The 18,302-nt window shown below is 31.7% G+C and overlaps 6 protein-coding genes across 6 annotated transcripts; 2 read left to right on the plus strand and 4 right to left on the minus strand.

The window, feature by feature from the left end:
• Nucleotides 1-65: 65 nt before the first annotated feature.
• Nucleotides 66-971, minus strand: SCDLUD_003444 (acetate uptake transporter family protein; the record flags this gene model as incomplete). Its single annotated transcript, XM_046078023.1, has 1 exon — nucleotides 66-971. One exon carries the CDS (start codon nucleotides 969-971, stop codon nucleotides 66-68), a length of 906 nt encoding a protein of 301 aa, XP_045934394.1.
• A 1,852-nt stretch (nucleotides 972-2,823) lies between these two features.
• On the plus strand, nucleotides 2,824-3,768 carry SCDLUD_003445 (acetate uptake transporter family protein; the record flags this gene model as incomplete). The annotated part of the gene is made up of 1 exon (XM_046078024.1): nucleotides 2,824-3,768. One exon carries the CDS (start codon nucleotides 2,824-2,826, stop codon nucleotides 3,766-3,768), a length of 945 nt encoding a protein of 314 aa, XP_045934395.1.
• A 191-nt stretch (nucleotides 3,769-3,959) lies between these two features.
• RPC34 (DNA-directed RNA polymerase III subunit C34) lies at nucleotides 3,960-4,970 on the minus strand (the record flags this gene model as incomplete). The annotated part of the gene is made up of 1 exon (XM_046078025.1): nucleotides 3,960-4,970. The coding sequence occupies one exon, from the start codon at nucleotides 4,968-4,970 to the stop codon at nucleotides 3,960-3,962; it is 1,011 nt and encodes a 336-aa protein (XP_045934396.1).
• A 569-nt stretch (nucleotides 4,971-5,539) lies between these two features.
• On the minus strand, nucleotides 5,540-8,665 carry ADP1 (putative ATP-dependent permease ADP1; the record flags this gene model as incomplete). Its single annotated transcript, XM_046078026.1, has 1 exon — nucleotides 5,540-8,665. One exon carries the CDS (start codon nucleotides 8,663-8,665, stop codon nucleotides 5,540-5,542), a length of 3,126 nt encoding a protein of 1,041 aa, XP_045934397.1.
• A 384-nt stretch (nucleotides 8,666-9,049) lies between these two features.
• Nucleotides 9,050-10,162, minus strand: SCDLUD_003448 (uncharacterized protein; the record flags this gene model as incomplete). Its single annotated transcript, XM_046078027.1, has 1 exon — nucleotides 9,050-10,162. One exon carries the CDS (start codon nucleotides 10,160-10,162, stop codon nucleotides 9,050-9,052), a length of 1,113 nt encoding a protein of 370 aa, XP_045934398.1.
• Nucleotides 10,163-10,593: 431 nt separating this feature from the next.
• Nucleotides 10,594-18,294, plus strand: FAB1 (1-phosphatidylinositol-3-phosphate 5-kinase; the record flags this gene model as incomplete). Its single annotated transcript, XM_046078028.1, has 1 exon — nucleotides 10,594-18,294. One exon carries the CDS (start codon nucleotides 10,594-10,596, stop codon nucleotides 18,292-18,294), a length of 7,701 nt encoding a protein of 2,566 aa, XP_045934399.1.
• Nucleotides 18,295-18,302: the final 8 nt, after the last annotated feature.

The raw sequence follows: 18,302 nt of genomic DNA on the forward strand, positions 1-18,302 counted from the left end.
ATTTTAGATAAATTATATGAAGAAGAAGAAAAAATATATAACATAACATTTCAGTGATACATAAATCAAGAACTGCGTTCAAATAATAACCTTTCATTAGTTGGTAACTGGACAGCGTTGGCAATTAAATAAGAATTTTCTTTATTTGCAACACCCGCATAAGCATTGTACCATCCAAACATGGAAGCTATGACACCAATGACACCACCTGCCCTAATACATCCAACACTATTGGCAAAGTTACCAATGCTCAATAATAAAAATGTTAAAGCTAAAAAGAAAAATAACCCAAAAAACGCAACTGTTGACTTCAAAGTGCATATAGTTAATCCATATGTGAAAATAGCCCAACCTAATAGGAAAAACCCAACACCATTTCTAAATTCCTCATCATGTCCCTCATAGGCATCTATAACTCCAAACCATGGAATATACAATGCAGAATAGCTCATCCAAAATGCGCCGTATGACGTCAAAGCAGTGGCACCAAACGTGTTTTCAATAGCCATTAACCAAATACCAGAGATAACTTCAGCAACGCCGCCATAAAAAATAGCTACACCAACGACAACATTTGGTACAGTGATACCCATAGCTCTTGCATTATACATACTTAATACAAATGTAGTTAATGCAAATGCGCTCAAGCCTAAGGGTACCGGATTCGCAAATTTGTGCGTAGATTCCGGAGCTAACCCTGGGTTCAAAGTACCACCAAAAGCTTGATACAATTCATCCTTTAAAAACTTTTGTCTACCAATCATAATATATTCATTGTTGTCACCACTAGTAGTTATTTTTTGGATTAAGTTTTCGTTGTTAGTATCATTATCATTTGCACTTTGTTTTTCGTGTCTGTTTTGAGACCTACTACTCGTATTAGAAGTGGTACTTAAAGAAGGGCTAACAACAGTATTGTCTTTTTGTTTTGCTGCAATTGTTGTTGTGGAAGTTTGTGGTTGTGAAGACATTTTTCTTTTTTTTTTTTTTTATGTATATTTCTTAATTTCCTTGTAGTTTATTTTTTTTCTTGTGGTAATTGTATTTTATTTTTGATCTTGTTTGATTCTTTTTTTTTAAAAAAATAAGGAAAACTCGCTCTAATGATTTCCTATATATAAATATCAAATATTTTAGTTTATAGAAATGACTTTAGTTTTTGTGTAATCCATTGTTTTAAGAAAGAAAGAAGGAAAAGAAAAAAAGGGAGGGAAAGAAAACAAAAAAAGAAAAAAAAGAAAAAAAGAGAGAGAGAAAGAAAGAAAGAAAGAAAGAAAAAAAAAAAAAGTTTAGAGAATTGAAATATATATATTTTTATATAAAGATGTTTATATTGTTATTAATTATTGTTTTTATTGTAGTTGAATATAATATGGAACTTCAGTGACAAATAATAATATATATTATTTTAGTGTAGAATTTAGCCGTGTTTACTTCAGCCTTTCATATTTTGTCCTTTGTTTACTTATTAATTGATATAATTACTTAAATATGTAAATACTCCAAAGACAATATAATAATAAAGGTGGGGAATTCATATTTCTTGTCTTCTTTTTACAGGGTCTTTTAAGAAAAGAAAGAAAAAAAAAAAAAAAAAAAATGGAGGAATGTAGAGAAGAGAATAAGGGAGGCAAATAATTATTAAATATCTTATTATATCGCCTTTTTTTTTTCTATTCTCAGCAAAACAAATATATTCGTTTTTTTTTTTTATAAAGTATGAAACACTCCATTGTTTTGTTATTATTATAATCAAAAACTGTTTTTTTTTTTCTTTTTTTTTTAATTCAATTAAACGCATTTAGCCGCACGCCATCTGGTTTTTCCTTTTGACCTTTATACATATTTTTGTTAATACTCCCAACTCCTTTAGAATATTGAAGAATAAGCTGCACAAAGCAACGATTTAATTAGAACAATAAATATTTATTAACTCCACAATACTAAGATTTTAAACTTGTTTTCTCTATGTTAGTATCGCTTATGTGTCACTCATTTACTTATATTTTGATTTCCTTAAAAAGCGAAAAAAAGCGGGAAAAAAAGCGAAAGAAAAAGCGAAAGAAAATAGTAGAAGGATTGAGGGTGAAGGCGGATGATAAGCGGGGAAAATAGACATCATTTAAAATTAATAGGACAAATGATCATTTTGGAGATGCGCATGCTTGTGGAGAATCTATTTTACGTACCGATCTGAAACATGTAATAAAGGGAAGTTTTTGTACTTAAATTTTGAAAGAAAGAAAAAAAAATTTGTTTTGTTCGTTTTTAGTAAATATTTGGTCAGTTTCCCTTTTTAACACACAAGTGTCTCCTCATCGCCACCTGTTATTCGTAACTTGGTTATAATTAGTTTTTTATTTCTCCTTTTCAATTTACCCAAAAAAGAAAAAGAAAAAGAAAAAGAAAAAAAACACAAAACCCCCACAACATTTCACACGGAAAAAATACACACACACACACAAAACCTTCCTTAATTAAATAAAACTAAGTCACCCTTTCTTTTTATCTATATTATCATTCATCTCTGTCATTTATCTCCTTCATGTTGATAGAAGTAATAAATCCATCTTTCCCCTCCATCAACTTAATATATTTATACACATATATAAAGACCACAAAAATGAAAGTGAAAAAAGTAATCTTATAATTAAAAAAAAATGTTTTTATCTTCCAGTTATAATAATATTTATGCCAGTATTTGTAATACATGTATAAGAGTAATTAAATAAAGACAAAACTAAACAGAATAAAAAATAAAAAATAAAAACAAAAACAAAAACAAAAAACCAAATTTTATATAATAACTCACTACAAAACAACATGGCCTCTAGTGACTCCGATAGATCAATCAATCAAAACACCGATTACGAAAAAATATACAACAACAACAACAACAACCAACGTGCAAATAATACTGAAGATGTTGCTGGTTTAAATGATGAAGTTATTGATCATCCAATTAGTTATAATAACCCACAGAGTTATTATAGCAAAACCAATGATGAGGAAGATTTAAGGAGCTCTGTTTCAAATGATATTCAAAAAATAACCACTGGTGGTAAAAATAATGAATATATATACATAGGAAGACAAAAATTTTTAAGAGATGATCTATATCAGGCCTTTGGTGGTACTTTAAATCCAGGGTTAGCTCCGGAATCTACACACAAGTTTGCTAATCCAGCTCCACTAGGTTTGAGTGCATTTGCATTAACTACATTTGTATTGAGTATGTGTAATGCAAGGGCTATGGGTATTACCATATCTAATGTGGTCGTTGGGTTAGCCATCTTTTATGGTGGTTTGGTGCAAATTATAGCCGGTATTTGGGAGATTGCAGTGGAAAACACTTTTGGTGGTACTGCTTTAGCTTCATTTGGTGGGTTCTGGATGAGTTTTGGTGCTATTAACATCCCGTGGTTTGGCATTATAGATGCCTACAGTGGTCATGAAGAACAATTGACTGATGCATTAGGTTTTTATCTATTGGGCTGGGCCATTTTCACTTATGGCTTATCTTTGTGTACTATGAAGGCCACTGTCATGTTTTTCGCTTTATTTTTCTTATTGGCCACCACGTTTTTATTGCTAAGTATTGGTAATTTTGCCGACAGTGTTGGTTGTATAAGAGCCGGTGGTGTGGTTGGTGTTATTGTAGCATTTATCGCTTGGTATAATGCATTTGCAGGTGTTGCCAACAGAGAAAACTCCTATGTCATTGTCCGTACAATTCAACTACCAAGTAACGAACGTACATTATTATGAGTGCTTGGTTATTACGTATTTATTATTTTTATTATTATTGATATATATATATATATATATATACATTATTTTTTATTTTACAGTTAATAACGCTAGGTGCTAAACAATGAATGATACTGTTACTTATAAAATTATAATAAAAATTATGCCATATAAAAACAATTTTTTTTTTTTTTTTATTTTTTTTTTTTTTACAAAATCCATTCATCAAAATAGACACCCTCTTTATCAGATCTTGAGGGTGAGATATAGCTGGTAAATTTAAATATATTGAAAGTTTCATTTCTTCTCCTATTGTTACTATTCTTTGTTTGCACTGTCTGTAATAAATCGCTTCCTGAATTCATTTGCACTATACTATTTAATGTAACTTTATAGCTATCAAATCCGATTTTCTCTAGTTTGTCATCATAACGCAATGATTCGCACAGGGAGATAATATCGTGGGTTGACAAGTCCACTTTAGATATATTCGAAGAATTAATAAAATTCAATATTTCTTGTGCAGATGCATAATTTTTTACATTGTAACTAAATAACTTGCCGTTATTTTCGTTGTTACTCTCATCACGTTCGCTTTGTTCAAAATTATTGAAGCCGTTAGGATAGGTTTTCTCTGCAATAAATCTCCAAATGATGGTTAACAAACTATTAATAAACTCGACGTCTAATTCGCCATCAGTGAACCAAGGGCCACCAGTAACTTCAATCGAGGGTTGTAAGTTGTATAACATATATATTTTTCTAGTTGGGTACTTAACATTTTTAATACTTTTAACATATTTTGCAGCCTCCAAATTTTTCAAACATTTCATGACAACATGCTGGTGCAAGTTTGTTCTAGCTTTGATGGTTTTAATCCAAATACCCTCTCTACCACTACTTTCAATATATGAATAAACTAAGCTTTCATCTGCGCTCATTTTAGACTTCTTAAATGCCTCATTTATACTAACAGCTTGGAATTTTAACTGATTGTTTTGTTTCATTAATTTGACTAAATTATTATTTAGTAGTTCTTGAACAATCAGCATAAGGTCTTGTAAATTGTTTAATCCCATTAAATCCTGAATTTCTTGCTGAGTGTATACTTTATTGGCGGTTAACAGCATTTTGTCGTGTAAATCTTTAGCCCTATCTGACAATTGTAGGAGCTGTTGTTGTTCAATGGTAGCTGCATTATTGTTAGTGTTAGAGTTCATTAATATTTGTGACAATACGGGGTTAGTAGGTATTTGTTTACTTTTTGTGGTCTATTCGGTCTTCGATATTGCATAAGTTTTGTATTAAAGTGTAAAAGAAGATATGCAAGTTTTAGTAAAAAAAAAAATCTGTTATCAATTATTTTTTTTTTTTTTTTTCTTTTTTGTTTTATGGAAAAAAAAAATGGAATTAAAAAAAGAAAAAAAAGAAAAAAGAAAAAGAAAAAAGAAAAAAGAAAAAAGAAAAAAGAAAAAAGAAAAAAGAAAAAAAAAGGCGAGGTTTTTTTTTTGTTTCTTTATACTTTTTAAAAAATACATTATTTAATACCCATTTTAATTTATCCAATTCTTAATTTTACTTATTTGAAAATAAACAACTATCAAAAAAAAGAAAATAATAATTCCATATAATTTACTTACAAATAGACTATCAAACAGTTTTTATCTAGGTAAATTTAAAACAAAAAAAAAAACAAAAAAAAAACTAGTCACATAAACTATAGCTTTTAATACGATAAAAAATTACTGAAATAAACACACACACACATATATATATAATGAGACCACCATCATCTATTTTCTACGACGAAAAATCTTAATATCAAATAGGCAGTGATCAGGAACCCAAATATAGCTACACATAACATTAAAATATCAAATTTCAAATTAGCAACCTGGAACCCAAATGTGCTTAAAATTGTGGCACCTGGGACTTCAATACTTAAACCAAATTTCTTTTCCTTCAAAGTTAATGATTTAACTTCATTAATAATCAAAGACTCATAAGCATAATAAAATAATGAGAAATTCTTCATATATTTAAAAATAAAATTAGTTATATCTTGTGTATTAATAAACAATCCACTGAATAAAATCGACCACAACAATATTAGCACGCTGCTAATAATAGAATTGTTCAAATCCTCAAAAATTATCCCAATAGTTAAAATTTCAAAAGATACACTCAAATTAAAAAGCACCAATATTCCTATAAATTTGATAAAAGCATTATCTTTAATATTTAAGCCAACTAATGGATAAAGCACAATTGCTAAAATAAAAGGTGGAATAATCCTTAATGGTAATACGTCGCTCAGAATTTTACTTATAAAATAAGCCAGTGGGTGATAATAGTTATTAGATCTTTCCTTTATGAAAATAATTCTCTCCAAATAAAAGGCACTCAACTCGGTAAATGATAAAAATCCAAAAAATGTTATGATGAAAAAAAATAGGCCCAATCGATTCTGAAATCCACTAATATCATCTTCTACTTTATAATATAATGCACCTAAAAATGCACCTAATATAACAGTTAATAAGTAATTTCCTATTAACAGTTTAGGATTTCTATAAACATTTTTGAAGGATCTAGAACATAGAATACTTAATTGTTCACTAAACGAAGCTTTACCGCAGCCAGTCGGTAATTTAATATTATGGGTATTACTATTAACAGTCTCCATATTGACGTCGTATAATAATTGCTGATAAATGCTGCTGCTTTGAAACTCTTTACATAACAAGCCAGTGCCAACACTACCTTTGGAGCTAGAGATAGTATTACCACCACCATTACCATTATCGTTATCCTTAAACAATAACGATCTAATTTCATCTCGATGCTCAGCGTAATGTTCCCATTCGTTTCTATTAGTACTATTGCTACTATTATTACTCTCTCTTAATTCGTCGTCTATATTATGAACTTGTGGCGGCTGTACTTCTTCATTGTCAATAGCAAGTGTGGTAGCAATGTCCGCTTTACCAGTACTATCCTTTTCATCAAATGTAACGTCTATTAAATAATCCGCAATATTATAATCTCTGGGACATTCGTATCCACAATTCTTCAAAAATCCACCAACGTCACTTGTCACGCCAGAATAACACATTTCCCCACTGCTCAACAAAATTAACCTATCAAACATTTTAAAAATGTTAGAACGTGGTTGATGAATTGAAACAACTAATGTTCTATTTTGATGGTTAGCTAGCTTCAACAAACATTCAACGACATTCCTTGCATTGTTTGAATCTAATCCTGAGGTTGGTTCATCTAAAAACAAAATCAATGGTGATGTAACTAGTTCACAGGCAATTGAAACTCTTCTCTTTTCACCTCCACTGATACCTCTTTCAAAATCATTCCCAATTAATTTATCCTTAATATTAAATATTCTTAATTCTTTCAAAACTTTTTCTACTCTTTTATGCTTGGATTTTAAACTCATTTTGGACGGTAACCTCAACAATGCACTATTTAAAACCGTTTCGTAGACAGTTAGTGTGGGAAATAAATGATCATCTTGGTCAACAAAACCAGTAATTTTGCGAAATTCCGTGGGACCCATTTTCTGTCCATTAATTCTGATGGTTCCTTCGACTGTACCTGATTTATTTTTCATGGCCAAAATATCCAACAAAGTAGTTTTTCCTGCACCAGAACCCCCCATGATGGCCATTATCTGTCCTGGTTGAACAATCCCAGATACCTTGTTCAAAACCTTGCTACCGGGGGTTTTTTTATTTTTCCCAACATAATATTCAATGTTCTCAAAAGTTAACGTGGCATTAACGGTATTATACAAAAATTCTTCAGATAAATCATTGTACAACAACGAAGAAAACGAGGAGCTATCATCATCATAATCATCAGCCAATTTTATTTTGCCGGATGCAGATGAAAGAAAAAGCGGAGAATTAGTTATACAATTAATTGTGGTGCTCAGTATTAATCCCAATATAAAAACAGTTATACAAATAGTGATAACCTGTGCTCTCTTATTACTTGGATTTTTTGGTATGGTATAACCAGGGATTTCGCTATAATGGATACACTCACCAGATTCACAATGCAAAGTAATGCAAGAATCACCAAACACGTTAGATATCAATCCATCCATACTTGGCTCACTAAACTTACAATTTTGATCCCGTAAATCACAACTAAAATCTGCGGGTCCTTTGATAGTTTCAGTCAAAAAATCAGATATATCAATAGATCCACTTTTCCCACACAAAAATTCGTCAGGCAAACATTTGCATTCGACATTTTCACATTTGTAATGTGTGGTGTTTCCAGCAATATCGTATTCAAAAGTACAATTATCTAGTCCACAATAAAAACTTTCTACTTGATCAACCCAAAATTGAAACCCACATTCTTCAGAGGTGTTATTGCAAGAAAAGGTCGCTTGTGGTTGTTTCCCATTTAGAATGCTCAAGATCTTTGGATTTGTAACATTACAACCTTGGAAAACCTGATGAACTAAAATGCCTTGTTTGTAACAAACACCACCATCCTCCACACCATCAGGCAAAAATGCATTACAAATGGAATCTTGTTGACAAATATTACAATTAATACCGCCCCATCCATCGTAACAATCACAAGAGGGTTCACTTTCATTTCTTATTGGTCTTTGATCGTTTTGAACAGATAATCCACCACAAACCGGACTTTTACAATCTTGTCCACCAAACCCAGTTACACATTCACATTGCCCTGTATATTCGTTACACGTAGAGTATTGCTTACATTCAAATATTGGCAACATACAATTAAAACAGGGAGGACAACCGTCTTCATCATTGTTGAAAATAAACTCTGGTTTTAATGCACTTGTTAACGTGATTAACGTTGACGAAAAAAAAAATGGTATTAATATCAGAGGTGATTTGATTCCTAGCATGTTTATATTCTTTGCACCTCTTGAAATAATTTTTTTTTTTTTTTTTTTTTCTTTTTAGTGAATTCAGTTTATATAATAAAAGAAAACATTTTTATTTAAAGGTTTTAGTAGAGCAATGGTATAAATTTAACGTATATATAAACAGTAGTTAATATTATAATGATGAAAATATCAATATTTTTTTTTTTCTCCCCTTCGCATTTTCAAAAAATGAAATGAATAAATAAATAAATAAATAAATGAAAAGAAGGGGCTGCAGGAGAAGATAAACCCACACACCATGCATAAAGCGACATCCACACATCCAGAAGTCTCCAGCTTTCCTAATACGAGCAACCACTTAAACGAGCAATAATTAAATATATAAAAATATGCAAAATGGAATTATTCAAACAATCTGTCATGTAAATATTCCACAGTAAACGTAGACAACATTTTACACCATTTTTTAACACTTGTCATATTCACGTGATTAAAATCATCGTCTATGGTATGCCAGGTCTTAGGAAATGGAAGTGGTATTAGATGTAAAATAGGTATTCCTCTTGTATAAAATGGAATATGATCATCCTCCACCACAAATACAGGTCTTTTGGTATTCTTCTTTGAAGACCAGATAAATGATTTATTATCGCTAATCAATTTTGTTTTTCCAAATGGAAACAATTTCTTTTCCACTGTAGATAACCGCTCATAAAAAATATGTGAGTTGGCAAAATAACTATATATAGACAAATCTTCATCATCGCTACTTCCCAATAAATCCAACAAAATCATCAATTCTATATTCTTTCCATTGTATTTTCCAGGATATTTAGATACCAAATGCTTGGATCCATATATGGAATCATCATCATTCCATTTTTTTAGAGCTTCCTCTCCGTCAAAAAATATAATTTCTAGATTTTTAACAAAGCCATTTTCATAAATGTGTGTATAATCATTTTGGGTATCAAGGTTGGTTATAAAATATGCGATATAGAGTAGAATAGAACATGAAAGAGCACTATCAACTGCGCCTATAAACCCTGGAGGGTCTATTTTACTATCATAGTGGGCAGCTAATATTAATGACTTTTCTTTTTTATAATCTTGCATATGTAAGAATTCCTTTTTATTGTTATTTTTATTTTTATCAACGTAATTCAAGCTGAACACTAGATTGGTGAAGTTGTATCCATTTTCTTTAAAGTTGTCTCTTGTTACCACCCAAAGAATACCATTGGAATTGTTATTTAATTGTTCAAAAAAAAAAGTTATATATTCTTGAATTTTGATGGATTCTTTTGATCCAGGTATTCTAGTAGTATTGAATGGTAAAATTATAGATTCTTGCTCAGATTCTAAAGAAATTAATTTATCAATATTGGCATGATTAAAATGAGAATATTCATGTTCATGTGAAAAACCATTTATTCCTGATGCTATTATGGAGAAAGAAATGAGAAAAATTATAAAATAGTTGTGATACCATTCTTTATTGTTACCAAATTGCATTGTATATTATCGGGTTTATAATTTAATGGGGGAGAGGAAGAAGAGAATAGTTTCTTTTAAACAAATATATTAAAATAGTTTATGGTGAAATTCCACCTACTAAACTGTTATAGCAAAGTATAGAATGTTTTGTGCTTTCTGCCAGTATATTATGAAAAAGTTGAATTTTAAAAAGAGCACAGAATTAACAAAAAAAAAATTATACATAAAAAAAAAATAAAACAAAATAGCATTTATATTATCTAAATTTCATATTTTTTTTTTTTTTTTTTTTTTTTTTTTTTTTTTTTTAAAGTACCAACAACAAAATATTACCTAATTATCGCAAGATACTTTATTTATAAAACGTTAAAAAAAAAAAAAAAATTAATAATATAAGACCAATTAATAGTTAAGTACACTTTGTATACGTATAACCGTATACACTCATAATGAATAGGGACATTCCAATTAACAAGACCCTAACTAGCAACAACACAAAGGGTAAGTCACCCTCTTTGGTTAATAAAAACTTACCTTTGATATCAAGTACAACAATTGGGCTTGATAAGAAACCCGTATTAAGTTCTTTAAAATTGCCTCTGGATCCAGATAACAGTGATAACGAAACTAGACATGATACAGTCACAACAAAAAACATGGGAAATAATAAAAATAATACAGAAGAAGAAAAAAATGATGTTATAAGGTCTCCTGTAACCACTAGTAATGATAATACACAGTCAATAAGTATAAATACTGCTGCTAGGGGGAAAGAGCAAAAAGAATTTACACAACCCAGACACATAAAAGGTACGCTTCATACGAAAACTACTGATTTGACGTGTGCACCAGAAATTGACAAATCTTTGGATCTGCCTATATCCAAAATTCCAGCTTTAGAACCATTGGGAACGACAGGGTCAGTGGATTTTCGATCAGTTAAACCAATAGACTCCAAAAGAGTTAATGATAATAATATAAAAGGGAAAACATTCAATCAAATAATTGATTATCCACATAGTATTTCTCATATTACAAACCCAGTGGATTCTACCAGCACTTCGCCACTTTTGAAAAAACGTTCTAGTCTAACGGATGATGATTTTAATCTACCGGATCTTGAAAATACAAATTATAAAAACCCGGCTCAAATCACATGGTTAAATGGACCAAATGCCGTCCAGAGATCGAGTATTTATGAATCTAAATCATCGGTAACAGCGATACCCATTAGGACATCAAGTCACAAAAAAAATAGCGCTTATACTAATTACAGCGAAAATAACACAGCTAATAACCTAAGCAACAACAACTACAACAACAACTACAACAACAACTACAACAACAACTACAACAACAACTACAACAGCAACAACAATAATAATAATAATAATAACAACAACAGCAATTTTAACTATTACAACAAACATAGGAAAAGTGTTGACTATGATGATTTAACTTCTACTAATAGTATGTCATCTTCATTAACAGCCTCCTTTTCTAAAAATTTTTTGCATAGATTTTATAAAAACAAAAAAAATAAAAAAAGAAAGGGTCATATTGGGTTACTAGCAAAAGAGTACTGGATGAAAGATGAAAATTGTAAAGAATGCTTCCATTGCGGCAAAAGTTTTAACACGTTTAGGAGAAAACACCACTGTAGGATTTGTGGTCAAATTTTTTGTAGTAACTGCACTTTTTTAATACGGGCGGATAAATTTGGCTACGAGGGCAAAATTAGATTATGCAAAACCTGTTGGGAGCATTGTGAAAATGACTATTTTGATGATTCTAGTGATGAAGACATTTCATATCATGATAGTGGAAGCACAGATGATCAAATAGATGTATCCCCTGAACAACATGTAGTGCTGCAACCGACGATCTCACAGCAGCGCTTGGACGACAAAATATCGGGTCTGGACAATTATAATGCTAACAATTTAGATTTCCATGATGGTAGCATAAACATAAATAACGGGAATTCCACTGACGTTGTGAGTTTATTCGGTGCGGATGATTCTAGACTGTTAATAGGTTCAATAAGTCCGCCTCCTAAGATGACTATTCCTGCAACAAGACAAGGAGAAGCTCTAGAAATTCCTTTTCTTGATGTGAACCCTTTGCAAATGGACAATGGTAACACTAACAATAACGACAACAGTGATATCGGAATTTTTAATAATAACAACAATATTGGTAATAGCAACACTTCCGACAACGTAAATTATAACAACAACGACAAAGAATTTTACAACATCGATCATTCTGAGTTCAGTAGTTCCAATAACAGAAACAGAACCAAAATGAACACTAAAGACACATGTAGTTTAAAAGATGTAGATTTAATGCCTTCAATTGATAATCATCGTCGTAGTAGTACATTCAGTTCGCCTTCTCAAAATAAACCTATGCTTTCATTACTAAACAAACAACTCAACTTTATTGGCGGAATTCATAACGTAACAAAAAATATCATAGGAGAAAACAATACCAATACACCTAAAAACGAAAATAATAACGTATATCACCCTCATCATCCTCATCATCCCTATCCGTATTCCAATGTTCACTTTAATCATCATAACACTATTGAGTCAGTATTATATCAGCCACAAGACCATAGTTCAGTTAAAGCCAAATTGACGAATGGAAATTTTAAATTTGAATTTAATTACAGATTAAACAATCTGCACAATTACTTAACACAGGGTGAACGTAATAATTCTAGAAATAGTGATATCCATAATTACAATAACCATAAAGATATGTCCCCAGATATCAAAAATGGGTATCCAAAAACGCCAGATCTCCATAGAGTTTCCTCAGAATTATCCTTATCGAAGGCAAACAAAAGTAAATCTTATGACACAACAAATATTTTGCACACTGAAAAAAATGACTCAAAGGGTTCAAGTTCAGAAGATGAAGGTTCAATGTCTATATATACAACTTTGAATGATACACATCACATTGATCCAATACAATACAATGGGTTACCTAGAAATCTTATTAAATCATCTCAGAGAGCTCAAGCGTCTTTACAAAGAATGAGAACAAGAAGGAAAAGCAAAAGCAAATCTAATTCCTTTGTTAATCGAAAAGATATGTCGATATTTAGTTATAGTGCTCCAAACTTGTTTTCAATCCTATCAACTACTGATAACAATAATAACAATTCCCTTGGCAATTCTACCCATGGTGTTGTTAGCAATAGGAATATAAAACCAAATGCTATTACCACTGCTAACAAAATATCAACATCAGAAGCTAATTTACGTAGTAAAAACGAGAATCTGACAAGAGATTTGAGAAGGGCCATAAGTAGTTCTTTAAATTCAAAAAATAGAGGGACGGACCTGAAATCTACTCTAAATCAGGTCTCTATCCAGCATGTCAAGGCTTTAATGATCCAAGTTTTAAATGATCAGAGGGATATCGATGTTGATGAATGGATCAAAGTTATAAGCCCCATTTTACTCACACTAGAACAGATTCATGTTGATGCCAAAAATTCTGGTAACCTCGACTTTCGCCAGTATATTAAAATCAAAAGAATCCCCGGAGGCGAAATATCCGATTCCAAATTAGTTAATGGAATTGTTTTTTCCAAAAACAACACATTAAAAAGCATGCCCCGACTAGTAAAGCGACCTAGGATTTTGATCTTAATGTTTCCATTAGATTATCAAAAAAGTGAAAGTAAATTATTGAGTCTGGATACCGTAATGGCACAGGAAAAAGAATATTTGAATAAACTAGTTTTAAGAATCAAGAATCTAAATCCTGATGTGATATTTGTTGGAGCTAATGTTTCGGGTTATGCTTTAAATTTATTACACAGATCGGGCATAGTGGTACAGTTCAATCTAAAACCACAGGTACTTGAAAGAATAGCGCGACTATCCGAGGCCGATGTAGCCATTTCTGTGGACAAACTATCATCTAACATCAAATTAGGGATTTGCGAGTATTTCGAATTGAAATCTTTTATTTATGGGAACATTTGTAAAACATACACGTTTCTAAGTGGGTGCAACCCATCTTTGGGAGGGACAATCGTTTTACGTGGCTTAGATAATAGCATTTTAAGGAACATTAAAGATACTGTTGAATTTTTGGTTTATGTAGTTTTCACCTTAAAACTAGAGTCATCTTTATTGAAGGATGATTTTATTGAAGTATTCGCAGCAATTTACGACAAATATATGTTACAAAAACAACAATCCAAGGCCACTGGTTATTTTTCAGGGTTTATCGATAAGTTTAATCAAAGAATTTTGTCTGTTTCCCCGTCAATCGAATTTCCAATGCCATTTTTATTGCACAGGGCCAGAGAGTTGGAAAATGAACTTATTTCTAAAATTCAAATTAGAAATAATATCCAGCATATGGTTTCAGATGAAGAATTAATAGAGTTTGTGGAAAACAATGAATATTTGAAGACTATTAGCTCTTTTTCTCGTATTCAGAAAAAGGATCTCAAGCATATAATAGAATTCATCCAAGACAAGGAAATAGCCCATTTGGACGAAAAGTTCGAAGTAAGGAAAAGGCAATGGGAATTTTTTTTTTCATTGTCTTATAATATGTTAGGCACAGGATCTCATCAGTCCATGACTGTTTTATATTCTATGGTTTCTAACAAAACAGGGACGCCATGTATAGGCCCTCAGCTGGTTACAATTGACTACTTTTGGGATAACGATATTACAATAGGTCAGTTTATAGAAAATGTTGTTGCAACAGCTAATTTCCCGTGTACTGGCGGTTGTGGTGGTGTAGTGCTTGATCACTACAGGAGCTATGTTCATGGTACTGGGAAAGTAGATGTTATGATTGAGAAATTTCAAAGTAGGCTACCAGCTTTGAAAAACATAATTCTGATATGGAGTTATTGTAAGAAATGTAAAATATCATCACCAATTTTGCAAATGAGTGAAAAATCGTGGAATTACTCGTTTGGGAAATATTTGGAACTAATATTTTGGAGTATTCCCGAAGTGATGGGTGGCTTGGGTAATTGTATGCATGATGTCACCAAGGAACATGTCAAATATTTTGGGCTAAATGATATTGTTGTACGTATGGATTATTCTCCCATTGATATACATGAGTTAATAACACCGGGGAACAAGATTACTTGGAAACCAAATTCTGATATCAAGATTAAATTTGAGCTACAAGAAAAGGTACTTTGTAAGATTAATGATTTTTATCAAAGCGTGATGAGTAGACTAAATAGAGTCAAGTTGGATGGTAACACGCAAGAAGATATCATGGAACAAGGTACGAAGAGGGTCGAAAAGTTAAAAGCAGTGGCAAGGGAGGAAAAACAGCAATTGCTAGAAATGTATGACGAAATTATGAAAACTACTTCGAGTGACAACCATTTGGGCTTAAATGCAGTTATTCGTAGTTTACATGATTATTCTGTGGAATGGATCAACGAATTTGCTGATTTTGAAAAAAAGTATTTGCCCTCCGAAAAGGATATTGCAAGAATCACGGCTTTCCAATTGAAAAAATTATTTGGCGACAATTTTAAAACCGAGGATAAGGCTCTTGAAAAGAAGAGCATTGCACTCGCTGAAAAAACCAGAGAAAAACAATCAAAACAGCACGAAAATGGTAGCATAGAAAGTGACCCATCCGCTGCTTTAATGGAAAAATCTGAGACAACAAGGGAACAGAAATGCAATGAATTAACTTCTAAAAAAAATGAATATAAGGATGAAAATGATAAAAAGGATGAACGTGGTTTTAAACAGGACGAGGATGCTAAGCTTTCTGAATTGAATAAGTCCTCTAGTTCCATCCCAGATAATGGATTAGACTCCGCTGCGGGTGAAAATGGCTTGTTTGTTCACCCAGAAAAATTTGCAGACAAACAGTCTGCATTGCCAGAAAACAGGTTAATACTAAACAAAAATAACACTAGTAATACTATTACTGCTACTACCAACAACAGTAAAAACGATGTTATTAATAAAAGTAGAGATAACAATACTAACAATGTGGGGAAATTGGCGTCATTTTTTGATCAAATGTATTTTGATGCCTTATCCAAAGAATTTGAACATCAAAGAGAATTGGAAAGATTACAAATTAACAAGAGAAATTATAAAGCTTTACGTACTGAAACATCTAAACCCATTGTTGAAATTTATCAGGACGTCAAAGATGCAGTTGACGAACCCTTACACGTATCAGCATCATCGACTATATCCTCAAATGAAAACTTTAAAATTGCAAATAAAAATGGCGGTGATAAGGGAAGACCCAATATTAGCAACAATATTTCCACCAATAATGTCAATAGCCCTATCCAGGAAAACGGAACTGTAGAAAAATCTAGTGAATCCACTGCATTACAAAGGTCGATTCATAAATGGGAAGAGACTTTAGTACATCAACGCGGTGAGGGTGAATGCCCAACTTTTGATGTAAGAGATCGCGTAACTGCACCTGATTCATACAGCAAAGAACAGATGATGCAGGAAAATGATACTGAGGGCTCAATATCAGAAACAAAAAGCAAAACGACTGCTACTGAGAATTCGCATAACACTGAAATTGATAGCAAGAATAATACAGCAGAATCTAGCAATGAGGAGGACGATACCAGTGATGATAAAGAGTCTCCACAACAGCATGAGAAGACATCTTTGTTAAATATTTTATCAAATTTTTGGGCTGATAGGTCTGCTACGTTGTGGAAACCCTTAGCTTATCCATTAGAAACTAATGAACACATTTTTATTGATAGCAATGTTATCATAAGAGATGACGAACCAACATCTTTAATTGCATTTTGTTTGAGCACTGCAGATTATCTACAAAAACTAAAGAAAACTTACACCAATAGTGGCGTCAATGCTGATGGCGAATCCAGCGGTAAGGAAAAACAAACTAAGAAAGAAGAACCAAAGAATGCCTCTGGAATGGAAACAGACACTACAACGGTAGATCATCATGAAAAGGATGTGAAATCAGACCAGATAAATGACGAAAACAGTGTTATACTTGACCAAATGGAGAAATCGAATGAAACACTAAGTCGGAAAAATCCTGGTAACAATGGTGGCACTATTAATAACGATACGAACCTCCAAAATGCATTGAATTTAGAACAAGAAAACAACATCAATAATAATGATAATACTAATACTACCACTGCTGATATTAATAATAACAACAACAACAACAACAACACAGCACCTCCCCAAAATGATCCTTTGCTACTGGAGAGTATATTAACGAAACAGACTGCCATGCATTTAAGATACCAGTTTCAAGATGGTACTGTCGTTATGTCGTGCAAAATATTTTTTGCAGAGCAGTTTGATGCCTTCAGGAAAGCTTGTGGGTGTGCTGATAATTTTATACAAAGTTTATCTAGATGCGTCAAATGGGATAGTAGTGGCGGAAAAAGCGGAAGTGCATTTTTGAAAACATTAGATGATAGATTAATTATTAAGGAATTGTCGCATTCCGAATTGGATGCATTTACTAGATTTGCACCAAACTATTTTCAATACATGAGCCAAGCGATGTTTCATGATTTGCCTACCGCCTTGGCTAAAATTCTAGGGTTTTATCAAATACAAATTAAAAATACAAATACAGGGAAAACATTTAAAAAAGATGTTTTGCTTATGGAAAATTTATTTTATGAAAAGAAAACTTCACGAATTTTTGACTTAAAAGGTTCTATGCGTAATAGACATGTGGAACAAACTGGGAAAGAAAATGAAGTCTTATTAGATGAAAATATGGTTGAATATATTTATGAGTCACCAATATTTGTTCGAGAATATGATAAAAAATTGTTAAGGGCTTCATTATGGAATGACACTTTATTTTTGGCGAAAATGAACGTCATGGACTATTCCTTAGTTATAGGTATCGATGACGAAAACCACAAGTTGACTGTAGGTATCATTGACTGTATTAGAACATTTACTTGGGACAAGAAGTTAGAAAGCTGGGTAAAAGAAAAGGGTTTTGTGGGGAATAGTACCAAAGAACCTACGATTGTAACACCTAGACAATATAAAAATAGATTCAGAGAAGCTATGGAAAGGTATATTTTGGTTGTTCCAGATCCATGGTATAGAGAAAATTCTAATCAACAGCAAGCTAAATAGAATGTAAG

The sequence above is a fragment of the Saccharomycodes ludwigii genome, chromosome IV (genome assembly GCF_020623625.1).
Source record: "Saccharomycodes ludwigii strain NBRC 1722 chromosome IV, whole genome shotgun sequence".
NCBI lineage: Eukaryota > Fungi > Ascomycota > Saccharomycetes > Saccharomycodales > Saccharomycodaceae > Saccharomycodes > Saccharomycodes ludwigii.